Raw genomic sequence first — 18,478 nt, 5'->3', positions numbered from 1 at the left:
TCTTGTAACTTTTGGCATGCAGTAACTCTTGGACTGCTACACCGGTATCACTAAAATTGTGTATAAAAATATGCATCCCCCAATGTTCCAAATCGTCTAAAATTTGATAAAATATTGATTTACCCCCCCCCCCCTCCCCCAATCCTTAACTAACTTCGGCACCACTGCTCTTTTGGGTTATGATTTGATTAGGGTTAGATTAACGCTGATTCCGAACATGCAATTACTTTTTTTCAACAGCTTTAGGTTTCGAAATATGGTATTCCCAGATTTCGCCTAGTTTTTATGCAGCCCACCTCAACGAGACCAGCAGTTCAAAAGCAGTTTTAAATTTCTCATAAACATTGGCTAAAGGCCTACATGAGTAGACTAAGTACAAAACAAAATGAGAAATAAAGTAGCAAAATCAACTTGATGCTGGTTAATGTGATAATCGTTTCCTTTCAGGTTCATAGTCTAGCCTACATCAATTTTTGTCTCAGCATCAATGACTTATTAAATCTGTTCAAAATGAAAGTTCAACATGCAATGACATTGATAAATGCAAATCTCGAAAGCCTTATATTCTCAGGAGTCGTATTCGGTTGGCCATCACTTCAGTTGGTGCTGGAAGAAGAAGGATATTTTCAAGATCAATGTGAAAACTCGACCAGCCAATTTCCAAACACAACATTGCAGCAATCCTGCACAAGGAGAGAATCTAGTTTTAATTTGGTGTTCACTCTTACAACAGCGTTAATGTTCGTTTTTATTTTCCCTCTCGGATACATTCTTGATCATTTTGGAACTTGGGTATTTCGGTGCGTTGTAACAAGTATGTTCACTCTTGGCAATGTTTTGTTGATCATTTCGTATCCATCCGTTTCCAATTTAGTATATCCTGCGATCATACTACTTGGGGTCGCCGGACTGGGACTTCTTCTCGGAAACCTTCCACTTGTGAATCTTGCTTCACGTGGAAGAGGAACCTTGGCCACTTTGATGGATGGAATGTTCGATTCGTCACCGCTGGTGTTTTTTCTAATAAAGAAATGTTACGAATTTGGCATTGGCTTAAACACAATATTCCAGTTTCTTACTTGTTTGTCAATTCTCCCGTGGCTCATGACGTTTGTGCTCTTGCCAAGAAGATCACTCCCAATTCCAGTACCAGGAAACTTACGTTATGGTTTGAAGGAATTGCCTTGTTTCAAAATAAAGAATCACCCTCAAGAAAGAACTGAATACAATTTAGACTTAGACGAATGTAAAGTAGAAAATTGTACAGGCAAAAACCCAGTTGAAGAAAAAACATTCAAAAATTGTATCCGATCTAAATTATTTTGGACCAACGCCTTTCACTTTGCAATCATAACTTTCAGAGTCAACTTTTTTTTAGGCAGCTTAATTGCTTGGCTTAGCAGTTTTCTCAATGAAAATAAAATAAGCTATTCAGTAGATGTGTTAAGTGTTATACTTCTGTTCAGTGCATTTGCTGCTCCTCTCAATGGAATATTGGTCGATGTTGTTATCAAACTTAGTAAACAAAGAATGACTGACAAACGAGCTGTTAATTTGACAGGTTTGTTTTTCTCTATGCTGGCAACAAGTTTGTTAAGTATTTTGCTTTCAATTATGGTGATTATTGCGAATGCATACGCTGCTTTTGCCTTCTTTTTTGTTACCAAAACGTTTGTGTATGGTGGCTTTTCAGCTTTTCTTTTATTGCACTTTCCTGTGCAGCATTTTGGAAAACTTTATGGCTTAGTTAATCTGATTGCAGGCGCTGTAGGTTTGCTTCAATTTGCTTTGTTTAAACTTGCACTTGCAGTAGATCCAACGTTTAAATCAATTCATATTGGTCTATTGGTATTTACGATATTAACCCTTGTACACCCACTCGCAATCTACTTAAAAACCAATAGTTTGAACAAATGTGTAAAATGACAACATAGATCGAGTTTACAACGTAGATATTATAACGATCTGTTTTAGCCTGATGCTGCTATTTCGCTGTAGTAGCAGCGGTTTGCACTAGCTTTCGGATCATATAGTTCCCCAGTCATGTGGTATGAGCAATGGTGTTGGAATCAGTGTCATTGCTTTATGCGGTTCTTTTGTTTGGCTTGAAGCTGCTGTCTTGATTGTTGTATGTTGAGCTTATGTGTTGTGAATGTTAGGCATTATTACTGTAAAATTTTGTCGAATCATTGATTAATAGATCAGGTGACGTAATTCTTCCCTTTCTGCACCGCTGTTGATCTTTGGACTCTAGTCCAGTTATGAAAATGGCCTCTTTGAAGTGCAATTGCACCGCGTCGTTCTCTTCGGCAATGATTACTGTCAATTCAAAGTTGGATGAGCCAGTCCGCCTCTTTCGATGCTCACGCACCCTCCGAAATGCCCTTCAAAAACGACAAAAATCTAAACCTTGCCGGCTACAAAGCTGCCTACTACGGAACGGCATGTGTACCACCAAGAACTGTGTCTACAAGATCATATGCAGGAAATGCAGGGAAAGCTGCATCGGCAGCACGATCCGCCTTCTTAACTCCCGCCTGAAAGAACACCCACCTTAGCTCTGATAAAAGTTTCGTCTTTAATCATCAACAATATGGCATCGCCGACATTAAATTAAGATTCATTTGCCAGAGAGAAAGACGCGCCCAAAGATCAACAACCATGCCGAAAGGAAAGAATTACGTTAGCCTACCTAATGTATCATTCAACTGATTCGACAAAATTTTACAGCAATAACGTCTCGCAACATATAGACTCAACAGTGCAACAATCAAGACAGCAGCCTCAAGCCAAACCAAAGAACCATAGCACTAGCTCAGTGGCCGAGTGGTTTCGCCTTCGGCTCTGGTAGATCTGAGGTTGATTCCGGGTCGGGTCAAACCGAAGACTTTAAAAACGATACCGATTGTGTTCTATCCTGCATTGCGCAGTGAGAATGAGTCAGGTAATAATGTGATAACATCGTAAACCAGATATAAATTAAAAATGAGCCATGTCGCTAAAAGACCTTAGTTGTTGTAAAGCGACAATAAATAAAACTATAACATTATGATTATTATTCATCATAGCACATGACCAGGAAACTATGTTCCGAAAGCTAGTGCAAACCGCTACTATCACAGCGAACTCGCAGCATCAAGCTGAAACAGACCGTCAGTGGGCTATCTACATAATGAAGTACGATAATGCTGCTAAAAGCGAAACTCAATCTATTGCATAAATCGAGTTGTTCGGTAGACCTACTCTGTTGATGATGATTAGCTAATTTCATATTGCTTGAAGGAATCACAAGATTTCTCAGTCAAGCTGTTAAAATGATCGAAAGTTACACTTTACAAAAGCTCCGAAAATGCTTCTGATATTATTGCACATTTTATTTATCATTAAAAGCGCTGTTTGTCTATGACCAGATCGCATTTTGTGATTTAGAGTTCTCAGTGCTTTTCAACCTTGGAAACAACTGTTTGTACTTTTTTTTTATTTCGTAAAACTTTTATCCGCACAAACCTAGCAGAGTTAGTTCGTAGCTGTTTGTTTTCCCTATTAACGGAATAACAGTTGTGTAAAGGTTTGTTCATTAAAATCGTCAAGTTAAGCTGATTTTAAAATCTTTAGCTTAATTCAGCTGGACATCTGAAGAAGCAAATGCTTAGGTTATTTTCTTTATGTGTAAAATAATTTTCGTTGTTGGTGTTAATGAAACAATAATTTTCTTATATAGCTTTAAAGTGCCTTAGGCCTGTAAACTGTAGAGCAGTGGCGACTGAGGTAAAGGATAGAGTTGAATTTAAAGTGATTCATTGCAGCTTAACTTGTTTGCTGGTGAATATTTCCAGAAATTTCAAATTAGTTTGGCACAACTTGTTGCTTCAAAACTCCGGGCATTAAATTATCAAGTTTCTCATAAGGAAGACAATCATCTTTTTTTTCGTTGGGATACCAACTGGTGCACTAAATCTCTTTTCAGTCGAGTATAGGTCGGCCTCGTGGAATTTTCCTCAATAACTTTGAGTGCTTATCGGGCTTTAGGATTCAGTGCTGCGACCTTAGTTCAGATTGTTTTCCAAGATTAAAAAAGCTTGTTGATAAAAATTGTTTTTAAAGAATATGATCCAAAGATGTTGAAAGCTGTTGTTTGCCAAAAAATTCTTAAAATCCATAACTTTGATTTAAATTATTGCTGTTTAATGACCGGGAAAGTGCGGTTAGCAACCACCAAACAGAGTGGGCCAATGAGAATTACTCACTACCTTGATCATACGCTGCTTCAGATTCTGTTCTGTTTCTTTCCATTTTGCCTACATAGGCCCATAGACATATCTTCTCATCCCCGAAGCTTGTATTCAAGTGTACGATTCATCTTTAGCCTACATATGAACATGAAGATCTGCAGCGTCTTCAAACTTTTCAGCTTACTAGCCTACAGGTTTCTCATTTCAAGCTTTGAATTTTTTAAAGAAGTAGGCCTAAACAGTAGGGTAGCCTACCATATTATCGTCATAAAAAGATTTGTTGAAAAGTTTAATAGCCTACCGTCAGGGGCGCGGAAACTATTTTTCTCTAGGGGGGGGGCTGAAGCTGCCGTAGTGTTGTCAGCTTCTGGGGAGCTTCGCCTCCCAGACCCTCTTTATGTGGGAGAACGTTTAAAACTGGTAGTAGGCTAAGCATTCGGTACCTCTCCTGCGTAAAAAAACAACGCCAAAACACACACACATTGTAATTTGCAACAAATAAAAAACGGCAACAAAACAGCTGTTCAGGAAGTACGAACAAATTAGAAAAGTGATATGAAAACGACAGTTTGAGGAAATGAGTTCTCACACTCTTCCGACGATTACTTTTCGCTCAGGTGTTTTCTCTATAAACTGTGTCATGAGTTCTTCGTCATCGACAGTGTCCAGAATGTTTTGGTGGACATGCATCAACGCAAGATAAGTGTAGGCCTACCATAAGTCTTTTTTGTGTCATTGAGCTTCTCAATCACGTTTTCAGGCGTCTAGAGCAGAAAAAGAACGTTCTGATGATCCAGCTGAAACCGAGAGGCAAAAGCAGAGCTCCACGAATTTTCGCGTTTCCTTGAAAAGATCTAGTGTTTGAGGGTTTAGTTAAATATGTTAGTTAAATATGTTATGTACGGGACCTTAAATTGTCCGAATTTTCCAGAAGAGGCTGAAGCAATTAACTATTGAACATTCCCGGGGGACATGGAAACGTTTTAGACGCCAGCCTATCGTGATAAATCATTGCTAGCCTACTAATGAACATCCAGGGCGTATAGTCAGCAGTGGAAAAATTTACCACCTCTCCCACGAAATATTTTTGTATGTGCAAGCGCCTAACAGAGCTGTAGGCAATTGGAAAAGCTGAAGGAAAGTATATCACAAAAAGATGTACCGGTAGGCTATTTCTTTGATCACATTTATGCGGCATTTGGCCATGTAACACTTTCGCTGCTAACAGTAGGCTATAGGCTATATGTATATGCTATAGTCATATATGCTATATGTATAGGCTATAGTCAGAGGGAGTGATGGGCTATGCAATTTTGTTGTTTAGCCTATCGTTTTGCTAACTGGTAGTCTACTGCAATGTTGAATGTTTGTTTCTACGTATGACGACGTCGGCCTACATCACACTTTAAAAAAAAAACTACGTTTGCTGTTGGACTATCTAGCATAGCCTACGTAGTTCAATTTGCAAATTTAATAACAATTTTGTTTTTATAGCAAATCTTGAGCGGAAGCGTAGCTAATTATGAATCCCTACTACAACTGAAAAAAAGCAATTAATTTTTAATTAAAACATAGGCTATAATAATAATATTGCTCCCTTGCTTGCCCAACTACAATTAATTTATACATATTTATCTCGATAGTATAAAAAATGGTTTCATCACTCACTTGCAAATGAAAACATAACAAAGAAATGGACTAATAGACTGGATGTGGAAGACGACATGGCCGACGTTGTACCCATACCCTTCCAGGCATCTAAGTTATGTGTTAAGAGAAGAACACAACACAACACTTGTTTTCAACATTGCCATAAATAAACGGTATCACAAATTTTCCACTGACTGTTAGATTTCAATAAACTTTTGTGTTATGAACAGGGGTTCCTGGTTATGAATATATATTTTTTTATTAAAATATTGTTTAGAAAAAGTAATACGGTACAATAGAATTCGCCTATATCGACAGCTCATGGTGATGAAAAAAAGGTGTAGGCCGAGGCCACTGCAGATGTAGACGAATCAATAGGCTAAGCTATAATTTTTTTTCTAAATTCCAGGATTAGTTCATTAATAGTTCAATGTAGCCTAAGGGGCTGGTAAAGGTTGTAAAATATGCAATCTAATCACAATCAACACTGCCAATAAATTTTATGTTTTCATGTACACTTCGACTAAGAATTAAGCAAAATAGCTGGTTAAAAATAATGACAGTTATATTAACATTTAATATGCCTGCAGTCAGGGCCGGATTTAGCTGATGGGGGTCCGGGGCACTTTTAAATCGGGGGGCCACCGTGCAAAAAAAATTTTCGTGCCTACGGCGCAAAAAAAACACCTCTATACGTTTACAGTAGCATTAATCCAGTAGGCCTACTGCACAGCATTTTTCAGAAACTTCAAAGGCTGAAAGAAAATATAACACAAAATCACATTTTTTCCACGTAGGGGGCCTTTCAAAAATCGGGAGGCCCGGGGCACCTGCACCCTCTAAATCCGAGCCTGCCTGTAGTGTAGACGGTAAGGTAGGCTATATAGCCTACTGATGGGGATTAATACGGTGTTAATGCAGTGTAGGCTATGATACAATACAGTATTAACCTTCGTACAAAAAAATTGTTAATTTGTTTTTATGAGTTCAACACGAGAGGCTTAATTTTTGTTAGCGAATGCAAGACTTCGTGGTAGTCGTCGCTGCTTCTGAGGTAGCGACTCAGACCAATTTCCTGCCAGCGCTTCCGTCTGAGAGTAACATCTTACAACGCGTCAGTTCTGTTGTTTGTAGTGTAAACTTGCTGTACTTCTGCGAAATCTTTCCCTCAGTTGCAAACGACCATCTTGTAAGTACGATAACATCATTAAATCGTGAGTAGGGTAACCAAAAGTGAAAAGATCTAGGCCTAAGCTTACAACTGTAGGCCTAACTATCAACGAACAAAATGCTCTTTATTAAAGTTATGATACACCAAAAAGTTACAAACGATTTGTTTATATATTTTTGGGCTGCTTTTTTACATTATCACTTAGCTATTCGAAATCATCTTTTCAGATCGTCATGTCATGATCCAATGGGCCTGCTCTTATCGAAGGTAACCTACTGTCTCTGTAGCGACATCTAGCTACTGAAAAGCATTTGGACAAAAAAAGGTCTAATACAAACGACGGTTCAACTACTTTCTGGGTTGAGAATATACCACAGATCCCTCATCATCAGATGCAGACAAAAAAAGCTTATGCAATATGGATTTTTTGGACAAATTCATTTCGCCCATGTCACTGTGGCAAGTTTCGCAAAAGTTTGTGTTCCTGATCAGCATTGATCACGAAAAGTAGGATGCTCGTATCCAGTTGTCACATCAAGATTCAGAAGTTTCAAATTAATAAAATTTCCGTTTTACGATTTATGCCGTGCTCAAGATATCGTCGAACTGAAACGATCATCACTTGAACGGCTGGAAAGTTGATGCCGCCTAAAGAAAGATAAGAGGCCACCAACTACGCACAACCGAGCGTTAGTTTTATTACCCAACAAAGTTAAAAGTCATAAAAAGCACCCACCATAAACGAAATTAAAACAAAATGGGGGACAAACGTTTCGTTAAAACACTTACTTTGAATGCTGTCATACATCAAATATACACTTGCAGCAAAAGTTAAAATTTTGTGCACCTTTATTTTTCATCTATTCTCACAACAGTCAACAAATGCGACATTTTCACTTGGCTTGTCATTTTTCCTTTTCGTGAGGCCAGTGGTCTAAACGTTTAGCAGTTTTTTTCATAAATATTTCTGATGTTTCAAGCAACCGTGGGTACTAGGAAACAGCGTGGTTTCTACATTTTTATACTAAGTATTGGTTAATCTTTCACAACCAAAATGGTGTTAACTAAATGATTGTCACTTAAAAATGCCCTTTGTGGTAAACAGTAGGGTGTCCCACTTTTAGGCGACTTTTCAGGAAAATTAGGTTCGGGTCAAATTCTGACTGGATTTTCGTCACTGATTTCAAAAATGACGTTATTTTTTCATTATGACGTCATCTTGATGCGCCAGCTAGCGGATTTTTGCTATTTTGGCCTTATCACGAATATGGTAAGAGCTAGAGAGTTGGAACTTGCGCCAAAATGACCGGAAGGGACGATTTCCTATTTGTTGTCAACGCAATATGAAACGCTAACTGCAACAGAAAAGGAGTTATTTTGAAAAAACATGTTTTTAGTCATTTTTGGACAAAAAGTGAAACACGGCAATTTTGCTTGGGTTTTGCTACAGTGATGTTTTTATTTCGATTGTTAAGCTGCGCCACATTGTTTAACAATTAAGTACAGTGGTAGTAGCTTAACAATAGAATATAGTGATGCTTTTATTTCGATTGTTATGTCATCAACAGTACATCTTAAAATAAAAATTTTTGTTTGGGATATTTTGCAAACAAGATTCATAAATTTTGTCTGGCAGATGGTGGTTTGATGAACAGAATTAAGAAAATACCAAAACCTAAGCCCCAACATCTGAAAATCCGATAAGATTGTAAAGTTTCCATCACAGATATAGCCGCAAATCATTTAAAAGCCAAGATCTTATGGTTATCTGAGCACAAGAAAGAAGCTAAAGATTCATCTTTTCGGAGCAACCATTATGTGTCTTCTTGCTCTGGCAGCTCATTTAGTGATGGATGTTCCGGAAAATTTGAAACCCCTACTTTTTATCGTCAAAAAGGCGTGTCCCATGCGCGTTGGATAACAACAGTGAGTGGTTACTTAAGAATGCTGATTTTTGGGTATTGTGTTGGGCCTCAGGATATCCCTAAACTTCAACGTATGGTTTCTTTCATTGTTTGTGTTTATTTGCCAGCATCTTTGGTCATCCATCTTAAACCTTCTGCTACTGAAGGTCCTTCAATTGTACTGTTGACAAGAGATTTATTACTTGCAGACAAATCTGTTGATGAACCAGTATTCAACGCTGTTCTGATAGGCCTACATCGTTAAGCATGCACCCCAATGGTTGAGCCCTAAAAACGTTGCTTTGAGTTCCCACGCTGAAGCTCCGCCTTTTGCTGCTGATGCGGTAAGACAGAAAATTTTCCCAAGAACATTGATATCGAGCAGACGCTTTTGAAGTGTGGCAACTTCGTGTTTTTTTTTCTCCGAAGAAACTAAAATTGCATGTTTTTCATCTCCATTAGTGTTTTGGCGTATGATCAGGGCCGTTGACAGGATTTCTCGGGCCCGGTACCCATTTATTTTCGGGCCCCCTTCATCGACAATGTTATGAATATAAAGGTTGTGTACAAAATTTTATTGATGTGCTGTTAAAATGAGGATGACACATGCCGTTCAATGTAGAAAATTAAGAGGAATATCATTTATATATTCTCAAAGATTTGTTGTATCCACGAATTTCCCCAACTGTGCAATTACGCATTAGGGATTTCTCCATAAACCGCAAAATCATTGCTCTCAATCACGATCTTTGTTGATATGTTTAAAATTGTTGGAGTTTTCGGCTGAAATTAATTCTTTGTAAAGTAGAGTAGCCGTAGGAGAGTAAAACATTTTTGGGGGGCAAAAATAATTTTCCTAAATTTTGTCTTTGCATAATATATTTTCAAAAATACAAAATTATTCACAACCTCTGAGAGTCATCAACTTGGCCGTGTACGAAATACAAGCAAAAAAAACACGTACAACAGCAAAACAAGGCTGAACTTACTTCAATCTACGTTCATAGACCTGCCTGTGTCCCAATTAAATGAACTATCAAATTAAAACATTCTTATGTATCACAAAAAATATACAGTATATTAAGCCTAACTGGATTCAAAAAAATTTGAACTGAGACTTCGCCAATAACTGGATAACAATAATTGCTGAATATTCATGTCACCAGATTATATGAAAATCTCCAGCCCAACTTCAATAAAAGGCCTGACCAAAAGTAGCTCAATCTTTTCAATTCAAAGATAGTCCAAACACTCAATAGTTGTAAATTTGCATTGAAAAATACTAAAATGACAATCCGCTTAGGCCTACTTATCAAACCAGTAACATTACTTAATCCATGCTACTTCAAATCCTACAGCCTGTAAAGAATTGGACAGTTTACCATGCTATGTGCATCAAACTCCCACCTTTGAACAAAACTAACTTAGTTTTGATACCAAAAATATTGATATTATATTACAATATATACAATCATAGTCAATGTTTTTTCAGAAGATCATTACAAAGATAATCTTACTTCACAATGAAGCTGCTAGGCCTACTCAAATCACAAGCACTGAAGAAAAATGACTCCCAGATAATAGCTTTAAACTCAATCGTTGCCACAAAATACAGACCACATTACCAAAACATGACACAAAAATAGCACTGTTTACATTGCCTGATATATTAACTGCATGAATTGGATGACAAAACAACATAACATGTGTCTTTATATTTGATTGTTGTTGCTCTAATACTGTGTCATAGATAGTAAATAGCTGAGCATATCAACCCTGGGACTGGCAAAGACAAACAGCAGTGTATACTAAAACATTCAATATAGAAAACAGTCAAACCATAGCTCACAAAAACATGAAATTAAATCCAGGAAAATTCACAAGTTGTTTTCATTCAATATACAGCACTTTTTCACTTTTTACATAGCTACAGTTAGTGGCCGGGATCAATGCTCACAAAAGTGGTGTATATGATACAGTATGTGGCCTCACAACTGTTTTTTATTAAAGTTTATAACAAATGCTTATTTTGTTTGACCATATCTAAAAATGATAAGCTATCTTTGTAGTATTTAAGTCAAGTTTTGCGAGCATAGCATAACTCATGGTAAAATTGACTTATCCAATAATTGGATATTTTTGCCAAAATATTTTTACAAACAACTACATTAGTGGGATATAGAGAAAAAACAAAAAACTTCATAAGTTCACCAGAACCCATCAAGGTTTCAAAATTCTACCAATGAAGGAATGTAGGCTAGTGTGATATTCTAATGAATATCTGTAATAAGCTTATCTCAGCTTGTCGAAGCATTATTTTGCATTTTTTCGACAAATACTGAATCGAAACTTATTCTGTCCAAATTTTAATATTAAATATAAAAGTTTTCAAATTGCCGATACTCTGTTTTACATTCAAAGCAAAATGTTTTTTATACAAAATGCAACACTATAAAGTTACTAAACTGGTAGACTGTTGAAAACTTAAATGGTAAAAATTGATTTGTCCAAATATTATAACTAGACATTTTTGCCAAAATGATATTTATAATCAACTACATTAGTAGGATATTGAGAAAAAACAAAAAACCTCGTAAAGTTACCAGTACACAGTAGCCTAGGCTTTTAAATCTTACCCATGAAGAAATGCAGCCTACAGCCCTACATGTTAGTGAATATCAGTAATAAGCTTACCTCTGTTTCCCAACTGTATTTTTACAGAGTGTTCTATTTTGCAGTTGTCGAATCGAAACTTATTCTGCCCAGATTGCAATACCACATGCAACAGTTTTCAAAGTCGGTGATAATACATTTACATTCATTGGAAAGTATTAATGTATCTCATAAATTTCAACAATTATGTAAAGCTTTTTAACTGGTGAGGCATCGAAACATTGTGATAAGATTGATGTGCCCAAATAACTTGACATTTTTGCTCAAATTTGCGACATTTTTTTTCAGCGGGGGAGCAACCGCCCCCACCCCCCTGCCCGCCCACCTCCTATGGCTATGATTTGCAAGTAGCTAGAAGTGATTACCACCAAAAAATATATATATTCAGAATTAAAGAGTGGGTGAAGAAAATATTTCGTGTTTTTGAAAAAAAAATTGTGGTTAGGGAAATCACTATACCCGGAAGGGGGCCCGGTACTTTACCATCTGACGGTTGAAGTGGCTGTTTTAACCTCTGATGGCAATTCCTTTAGATCTGATTATATTAAGATCTTGATAATGTTTGAAGTCGCGGGGAATCTTTTAAATCCGGGCCCCCTAAATATTCCGGGTCCGGGTCCAAAAGTACCACCTAGACCCCCATGTCAACGCCCCTGCGTATGATCGACAACAACAACAGAGCGCTTCATTGGAAGACTGAAACGTGTTGTGAACTAGAGGACTAGTGACTAGAGGCTGAAAATCACTATTTTTATGACAAATTTACATAAAACTTACTTTAGTCTAGTTCTAGTTGGTGAACGCCCTTAGTAAGCATAGAAACACGTAGAAAAAAAATCAATACTTGAATATCGAGGTAGGCTACTGGAACATAAAATTTACTTGTCGAGATCAAAACTACAATAAAGGCAGTTTATAACTAGGCAGTTTATAACAGTTTATAACACGAGATCGTCGATCTTCTGGAAATTTACCAGTCCATAAACCGCTGAATTTAAGCACATTGAAAAGGAAAAAGACTGTAGAAACTGACGATTTCATCTGCACAGTGCACAGATAAATAAAAAACACAAGGACAAAAAGGATGCATGTGGCCCATTTTACGCAAATAAATAGTGAACAAGTTGGCATAGTCTTGACATGGCAAGTAAAGTTTCTCAAAACGATACAGTGACGATCGGTGAGCGCAATAGAGACAATTAGCCAACACCGAAGCACAACGCCTTTGAAGATCAGCTGGATTGACTTCATTCATACTGGACAGTGATTTTAAATCTAAGCTTTGCAGGATTTGTTAAAATTCAACATTAAACAGTGGCAAAGGCAACCTACACAGATCAAAGAAAGCTAGCTGCTGCAGAATTGTAGTGTTGAAAAGCTAGCTTAACTGATTCCAGTGACGGTTAATTGAAAAAAACATAACGGAGTTCTTCAACAAGCAGGTAGCAAACTAACTTAATACTTTGGACTCAATGAAAAAAAATCAACTAACATACAACACAAATTCATTTCAACGTTAGTTTCAATTAAAATGGAATGTTTTGTGATATAACAAGGGCAAGTTATGGAAATAAACAGGCAAGAAAGGCATTTATATAACGAATATGACAAAAAATCAACGAAATAGTTTGTCAAATCTTGTGTAAAACTACAGTGAGTACGTACTGGCTAAGACAATAAATTAACAATAAACTAAAAACGTTTAATCACCTTGTGCATCAAATAAAGGCAAGTTAACTTTTGTATGGGTAACTTTATCAAGTAGCCTAGTCAAGCAGGTATGAATGAATTCTGGCACATGCAATTCGTCCATGGCCGCTGCACATATCGCTAATTAACCGGTCCACGTCAAAACTGAATTAAAGCTGCATGGAAGTCAATCTGCTTGATGAGAAAATTTAAAACATTTAATTCTCTACAGAGGCTCCACTCAGCTATATAGTCAAATTAATCCTTTTTGAAACTTGCAACCTATGCAACCATTCTTGGTAAACGATGTAAAAAAAAGCTAATACTTTGCTTGGTGAGTGCACTTGAGACAAATCAAACATCACCAAGATGGCAAACTCACTCAATCGGTGAGTGTAAACCAGCTGCCAGCAAAGTGTAGACAAGGGAAAGTGAATTCTATGAGATTGAAAAAATTAACCTAATGTTTTAAAGTAGCCTAATTCAACAGCCAACTCTTGTCGGTTGTTGATACATCCAAGCGCTTACAAATCTCTTTTAATCTATAATTTTATAGTTTAAAAGCCCTGAGATCAAAACACTACTTGCCCATTATTAAACAAGACCTCTTCAGCAAGAAATAGTTCGACCAAATCTAAACACTGAATGCAGTAATTTATAGAAATTGCTTTTTATACAGCTGATGGTGATGCATATCAAGTCATCAACGTATTCTCTCTCAGTCAAATCATTGTCCCAAGTTATCATCCACACAAAACAAACGAAACGATACCAAGCGAAATGAAAACTAGTCCAAGCACACTGTTACTCATTTATACGCAACTTAAAGTTGTAGAAACCAACTTGCATTCTGACGTCATCGACAATGTTGGCAGCGTAAGCTTTGCATCCAACTCGGATCTCTTGATTTTTCTAAAAGATGTAAAGAAAACATTAATTAACAAGTTAGTGAAAACCTTCACAGCAAAGATACCACGTCAGGGATATTTCAAAGCGGGAGTTTTAAGCTTTCTTGGACTAATCATAATGAAGCCTAAACTGTTAGAATCTTCGGCAAAATTCATACCGCTCAAGAACAAAGACATGCCTGAAGGTGGACAAGAAGATTGGCTTCCAGTCCACTTAATCTAAATCTGGAGATGACACAACAAAAAGTCTTATAATTCCAATATTTACTTCGAAAGACCTCAAAGTTTGCCTCAAATTGAAAATCACATATCCTTTAAAAATAGATTTCTCCGAATTGAATATAGGGTAAATTTGTATATATCTCAAATTGTTTCTCTGCCACTAAACAACAACACAATCCTACTCACTGTGACGTTTGTGAACTTGACTGCAACCACTGGGCTTCGATAACCGGGCTGTCTCTTGTTTCCATAATACGGAAAGTACTTAAAAGGAATGCCATCAGGAAAGTACAGCGTGTTAGAACTCACTCCTTCTTCTCCGTTTAAATACCTCTGATTGGTGGCGTCCTGTAACATGGATTTGCGTTACTGTAGAAACGCAAAACTTCACGCGAGAAAATCAGCATGCTACAAGAGATCGAGATCGGTGTACATACCACACCATAGCAGGAGAGATACATCAGAAGCGGGTCGTATCTTTTCCCCATCAGTAAATCCTTTAAAGCAGGAGCATTGGAGGCAGTGTTGCTTGCAGTAGTTGACAAGTCTGTGTACCCAACAGGGAACCAGTTGATGATCTGGTGAATGAAGTGATTTAAAATCTGCATACTAACCACTTAGGAAAGGTTCAGTATATATATACCTTCATTTTAAAAAATTGTGTTTCAAACTAAGTCCTTTTGTAGACAAAATATTTTTTAAATATAAAAAACACTGCCGAAAAGAAAAATGCATAAAAGCGATTGTAAAACGAAAACTTTTACAAGTACTGTATAGCCAAGCGATGGCCTTTGAAGATTTTATTTTTTCAAATAAATACGATTGCTTGATTACGTCGTGCCTGCCTGTTGCTGCGAGTAGTTCGTAATTCTTCTAGTAGAACTTGGTAACTACACAGTGGTTTGTCACTTGTACACATAGCTCTACTCGTGTTAAAACCTCTTTTCAATTCCTTTACGTTTGTGGGTTTCTGTAACTATTATGCGGTACCTACAAGCGTGACATCAATCAACAACACTTCTTTGAAATGTTCGTCCATTACCAACGTTCTGAAGCAACGATTAGAGATTACAGAAATAACAATCGTATCGTAGAAAACTTGAAATGACAGTTGTTTTTAAGGTGAATGGTGCTACAAACGCATGTGAATTGTGAATATGGCAACCACAAGACAATGATGGAAAAAAGAGAAGGTAAAACATAACTAGACAAAGTAAACACAACTACATTAGAATACAAGTATTAACCTTATTAACTTTCACAAAGATGCACGGATTGCCGCTGGCATAACCATAGTCCGAGCCAGGCGCGCACTGCCCAAGATCACTGGGGTAAAAGGTACAAGCAGTCGCAATAACATCACCGACGAATGTTTGGCCTTGCTTTGCTTTTGGGTAAGTGCAGTTAGTGAACAATATGCTATCAGTTTGGGGACCATAAGCTGAAATATCGAGAACAAAAGTTTAGCAAGTGTTTAGGGAAAATAAGAAACAGTTAGACCAGTTCAAAAATACGTTAAAGCTTAAAGTGTTAAACAGTACCGGCAGTGTAAAAAGAACATCCTATCAGCAGTAGAATTGGGGATTAAGGGTAGTGTGTACAGCCAATTGCACAGCAATTTGTCAGAAAAACTTTAAATTCACACTAACTTGATTGCCACAGACATTACCTTTTTTATTAAAGTAAAAGTACATATTTTTAAAAGCAACATTGCTAACTTTATGACTAAAACATTGTCATAATTGCATAAATGCATATCGCTTACATATGCACATATTGCACAAACAAGTAATTGAAAGATAAAGCATAAAATGAAAAAACTATTATCCATTAAAATTGAAACAATTTTTAAGTGTGAGATATGGAAATACAATCCAACCTTCAAAAAAATTGTCCAGTTGCGTGGTGTAAAGTTGATATGAATTTAAATTTCCTTTTGTAAATATGATGTCAGAAGTAAGAGCTTCATGAGATGGGAGCCTGGGCTGGATAGAAACACCTAACAAACAAATTTCAACATCAGTTAATCAAACAAATGCAACTACTAAAAATCTTCAAAATAACATTTACATGACACCACTTTTTTAAAATAGCCTATAAACTGTATCTCACTTGACCTGGAGCTTGAAGCCTTGTTTGAAACCTTGGCAAATATGGGTCAAGTGTTCCAATTACAACTGTCAAAGCAATGGCAAACAAAGCAGCCAAAAATGAGAAGTAGAAAGCATAAAAGATCATAATTTGACCTGCAAAACAACACAAAGATCCAATACAATTCAGATTTGATGTTGGTTGTATAACACTTTCTGTTACTATACTGCAATGTTATTATTTATAGACTCACCTTAATTAGTTTATAGACTATATCTGATATAGTGTACCACATATATGCCAAAAAATATTCACTATCCATGCTGTCCATACCACAAATAAACTTTAAATCTCAAAAAATCAAGAATATTTTAAAAGTTGCTGTGTGAATTATGTCATTAGTTGGTAAACATTAAACCTAGATACAGTAGGCTATACTAAAATTAAGGTTAATTTAAAAAACGCTTACCCCAACTTTTTCCACCCCGTCCCAAAACAGTTTTGTTTTCAGAATTCCATAAAAACTTCAAAAAGCTATGCCACTGTTTCTGTGTTCCAGTCATACAAGATCTTATCCGACCAGATTTTTTATTGGATGAATTTCCTCGTTGAATTTTGTCTGATGGCATTATTAAGAGAGACTGAACACTAGATACACTAAGAAAACCTTATCTAGATGAAAAACAATGTGCACTTTGTCAACAACAAAAATTATAAATTTTAAAATCCTAGGTTTCATTAACATTTTCAAGGTTTGCAGTTAAGATATTTTGACATCAACAAGATTATGATTCAATTCCTCATAAGCTTTCCAACAAATACTCTTGTTGTAACCTGCTGGAGATGCTTCTCAGCAAAACCACATTTTAGTAATAATGTTTTGAACAATAAGATGACTTTTTACAGACTACTATCTACCCTCGGTATTATATAGCATGTAACACAGTTTAGTTTGGTAGGCTAAACAGGATGTTGGATGCTTTAGTACTATGATAGCAGAGTTGGATAATTGGATATATCTATAAGCGCCTTTAAATGTTGCAAACCTTGTACAGTTGAATTGATAGCTATGAGGTTTTTTCAGCCTACGTAGAATAGATAAGCTAGACTGTATTGGTGAATCTTGTAAAAGGCTCCTTTCTATTTGTTTGGGGAAAATAGAATACAATTTTGGTAAAAAGGTCACTTTCTTCAACCACAGACATATATATACAACCAAGCAACCACACGGCATTTAACATAATCCATTTTATTGTACGCGCATAACTGTTTTGAGTTGTTCATGAAACGCTTACGTTAAATGCCGTGTGGTTGCTTGGTTGTATATGTCTGTGGAAAATAGAACGTTTTATAGATTTAAGGTAATAAAGCTAAGGTTATGTTTAAGACCTTTGACTTAAAAAACCTCTTATCTATCAATTCAATTGTACAAGGTTTGCTAGGTTTAAAACATTTAAAGACACCAAGATAAATGCCATGAGTTTTGGAAACTTAGGAAGCTTGTTACACCATTCAGAAAGAAACTTTTAAACATATCCAGTCATGCAATCAGGCATGAGATAGTCAATTTAATTCAAATATAACATTTTTAAACACCAAACAACTTTTCACCCAAAGAAACAATTCAATATTTAAGAGGTAAAATCAAACCTATATATATCAAAAGAACATAATCAAACAATTTTTCAAGAACATTTATTCTCCAATTGAACAATTAACAAGTGGACAGTAGGACACTTTACCAAAAGAAGTTGTGATGTCTGAAAACAGAACAAATATGGTAGCCTATAATTTCAAGCACAACCTGGAGAAATTTTTAACTACATAAAATACTAATTACAATATTAACGAGTTATGATAAGGTTTTCTAGTGTTCACCACTTTTCTGCTTTTTATGTTCTAACAGTAGGCTACAGTACATATTGTTGTGATTGTTAT

General features: G+C 36.3%; 2 protein-coding genes across 2 annotated transcripts; one reads left to right on the top strand and one right to left on the bottom strand.

Annotated features, from left to right (window-relative positions):
• The first annotated feature begins 460 nt into the window (after positions 1 to 460).
• Positions 461 to 3,671, top strand: LOC145777504 (equilibrative nucleobase transporter 1-like). The gene has a single exon (XM_082588885.1). It carries the CDS (start codon positions 511 to 513, stop codon positions 1,924 to 1,926), a length of 1,416 nt encoding a protein of 471 aa, XP_082445011.1. The 5' UTR covers positions 461 to 510; the 3' UTR covers positions 1,927 to 3,671.
• Positions 3,672 to 12,363: 8,692 nt separating this feature from the next.
• LOC145777470 (sodium/potassium-transporting ATPase subunit beta-2-like) lies at positions 12,364 to 17,201 on the bottom strand. The gene is made up of 7 exons (XM_082588845.1): positions 17,010 to 17,201; positions 16,567 to 16,695; positions 16,329 to 16,448; positions 15,697 to 15,890; positions 14,887 to 15,027; positions 14,636 to 14,797; positions 12,364 to 14,231 (listed from the first exon to the last, which is right to left on the bottom strand). The coding sequence occupies exons 1-7, from the start codon at positions 17,167 to 17,169 to the stop codon at positions 14,124 to 14,126; spliced, it is 1,014 nt and encodes a 337-aa protein (XP_082444971.1). The 5' UTR covers positions 17,170 to 17,201; the 3' UTR covers positions 12,364 to 14,123.
• Positions 17,202 to 18,478: the final 1,277 nt, after the last annotated feature.

Source organism: Aplidium turbinatum, chromosome 9 (assembly GCF_918807975.1).
Source record: "Aplidium turbinatum chromosome 9, kaAplTurb1.1, whole genome shotgun sequence".
Classification (NCBI taxonomy): domain Eukaryota; kingdom Metazoa; phylum Chordata; class Ascidiacea; order Aplousobranchia; family Polyclinidae; genus Aplidium; species Aplidium turbinatum.
Note: the sequence above shows the minus strand (reverse complement) of the source record. Positions and strands in the feature narration are given on the sequence as shown.

Coding starts and splice junctions, on each gene's coding strand:
- LOC145777504 (XM_082588885.1), top strand. CDS start 511: ATGAAAGTTCAACATGCAATGACATTGATAAATGCAAATCTCGAAAGC.
- LOC145777470 (XM_082588845.1), bottom strand. CDS start 17,169: ATGCCATCAGACAAAATTCAACGAGGAAATTCATCCAATAAAAAATCT. Junction 15,028..15,696: donor TCTTTGTGAAAGTTAATAAG/GTTAATACTTGT, acceptor TTCATTCACCAG/ATCATCAACTGGTTCCCTGT. Junction 14,798..14,886: donor ATCTCTCCTGCTATGGTGTG/GTATGTACACCG, acceptor TCCATGTTACAG/GACGCCACCAATCAGAGGTA.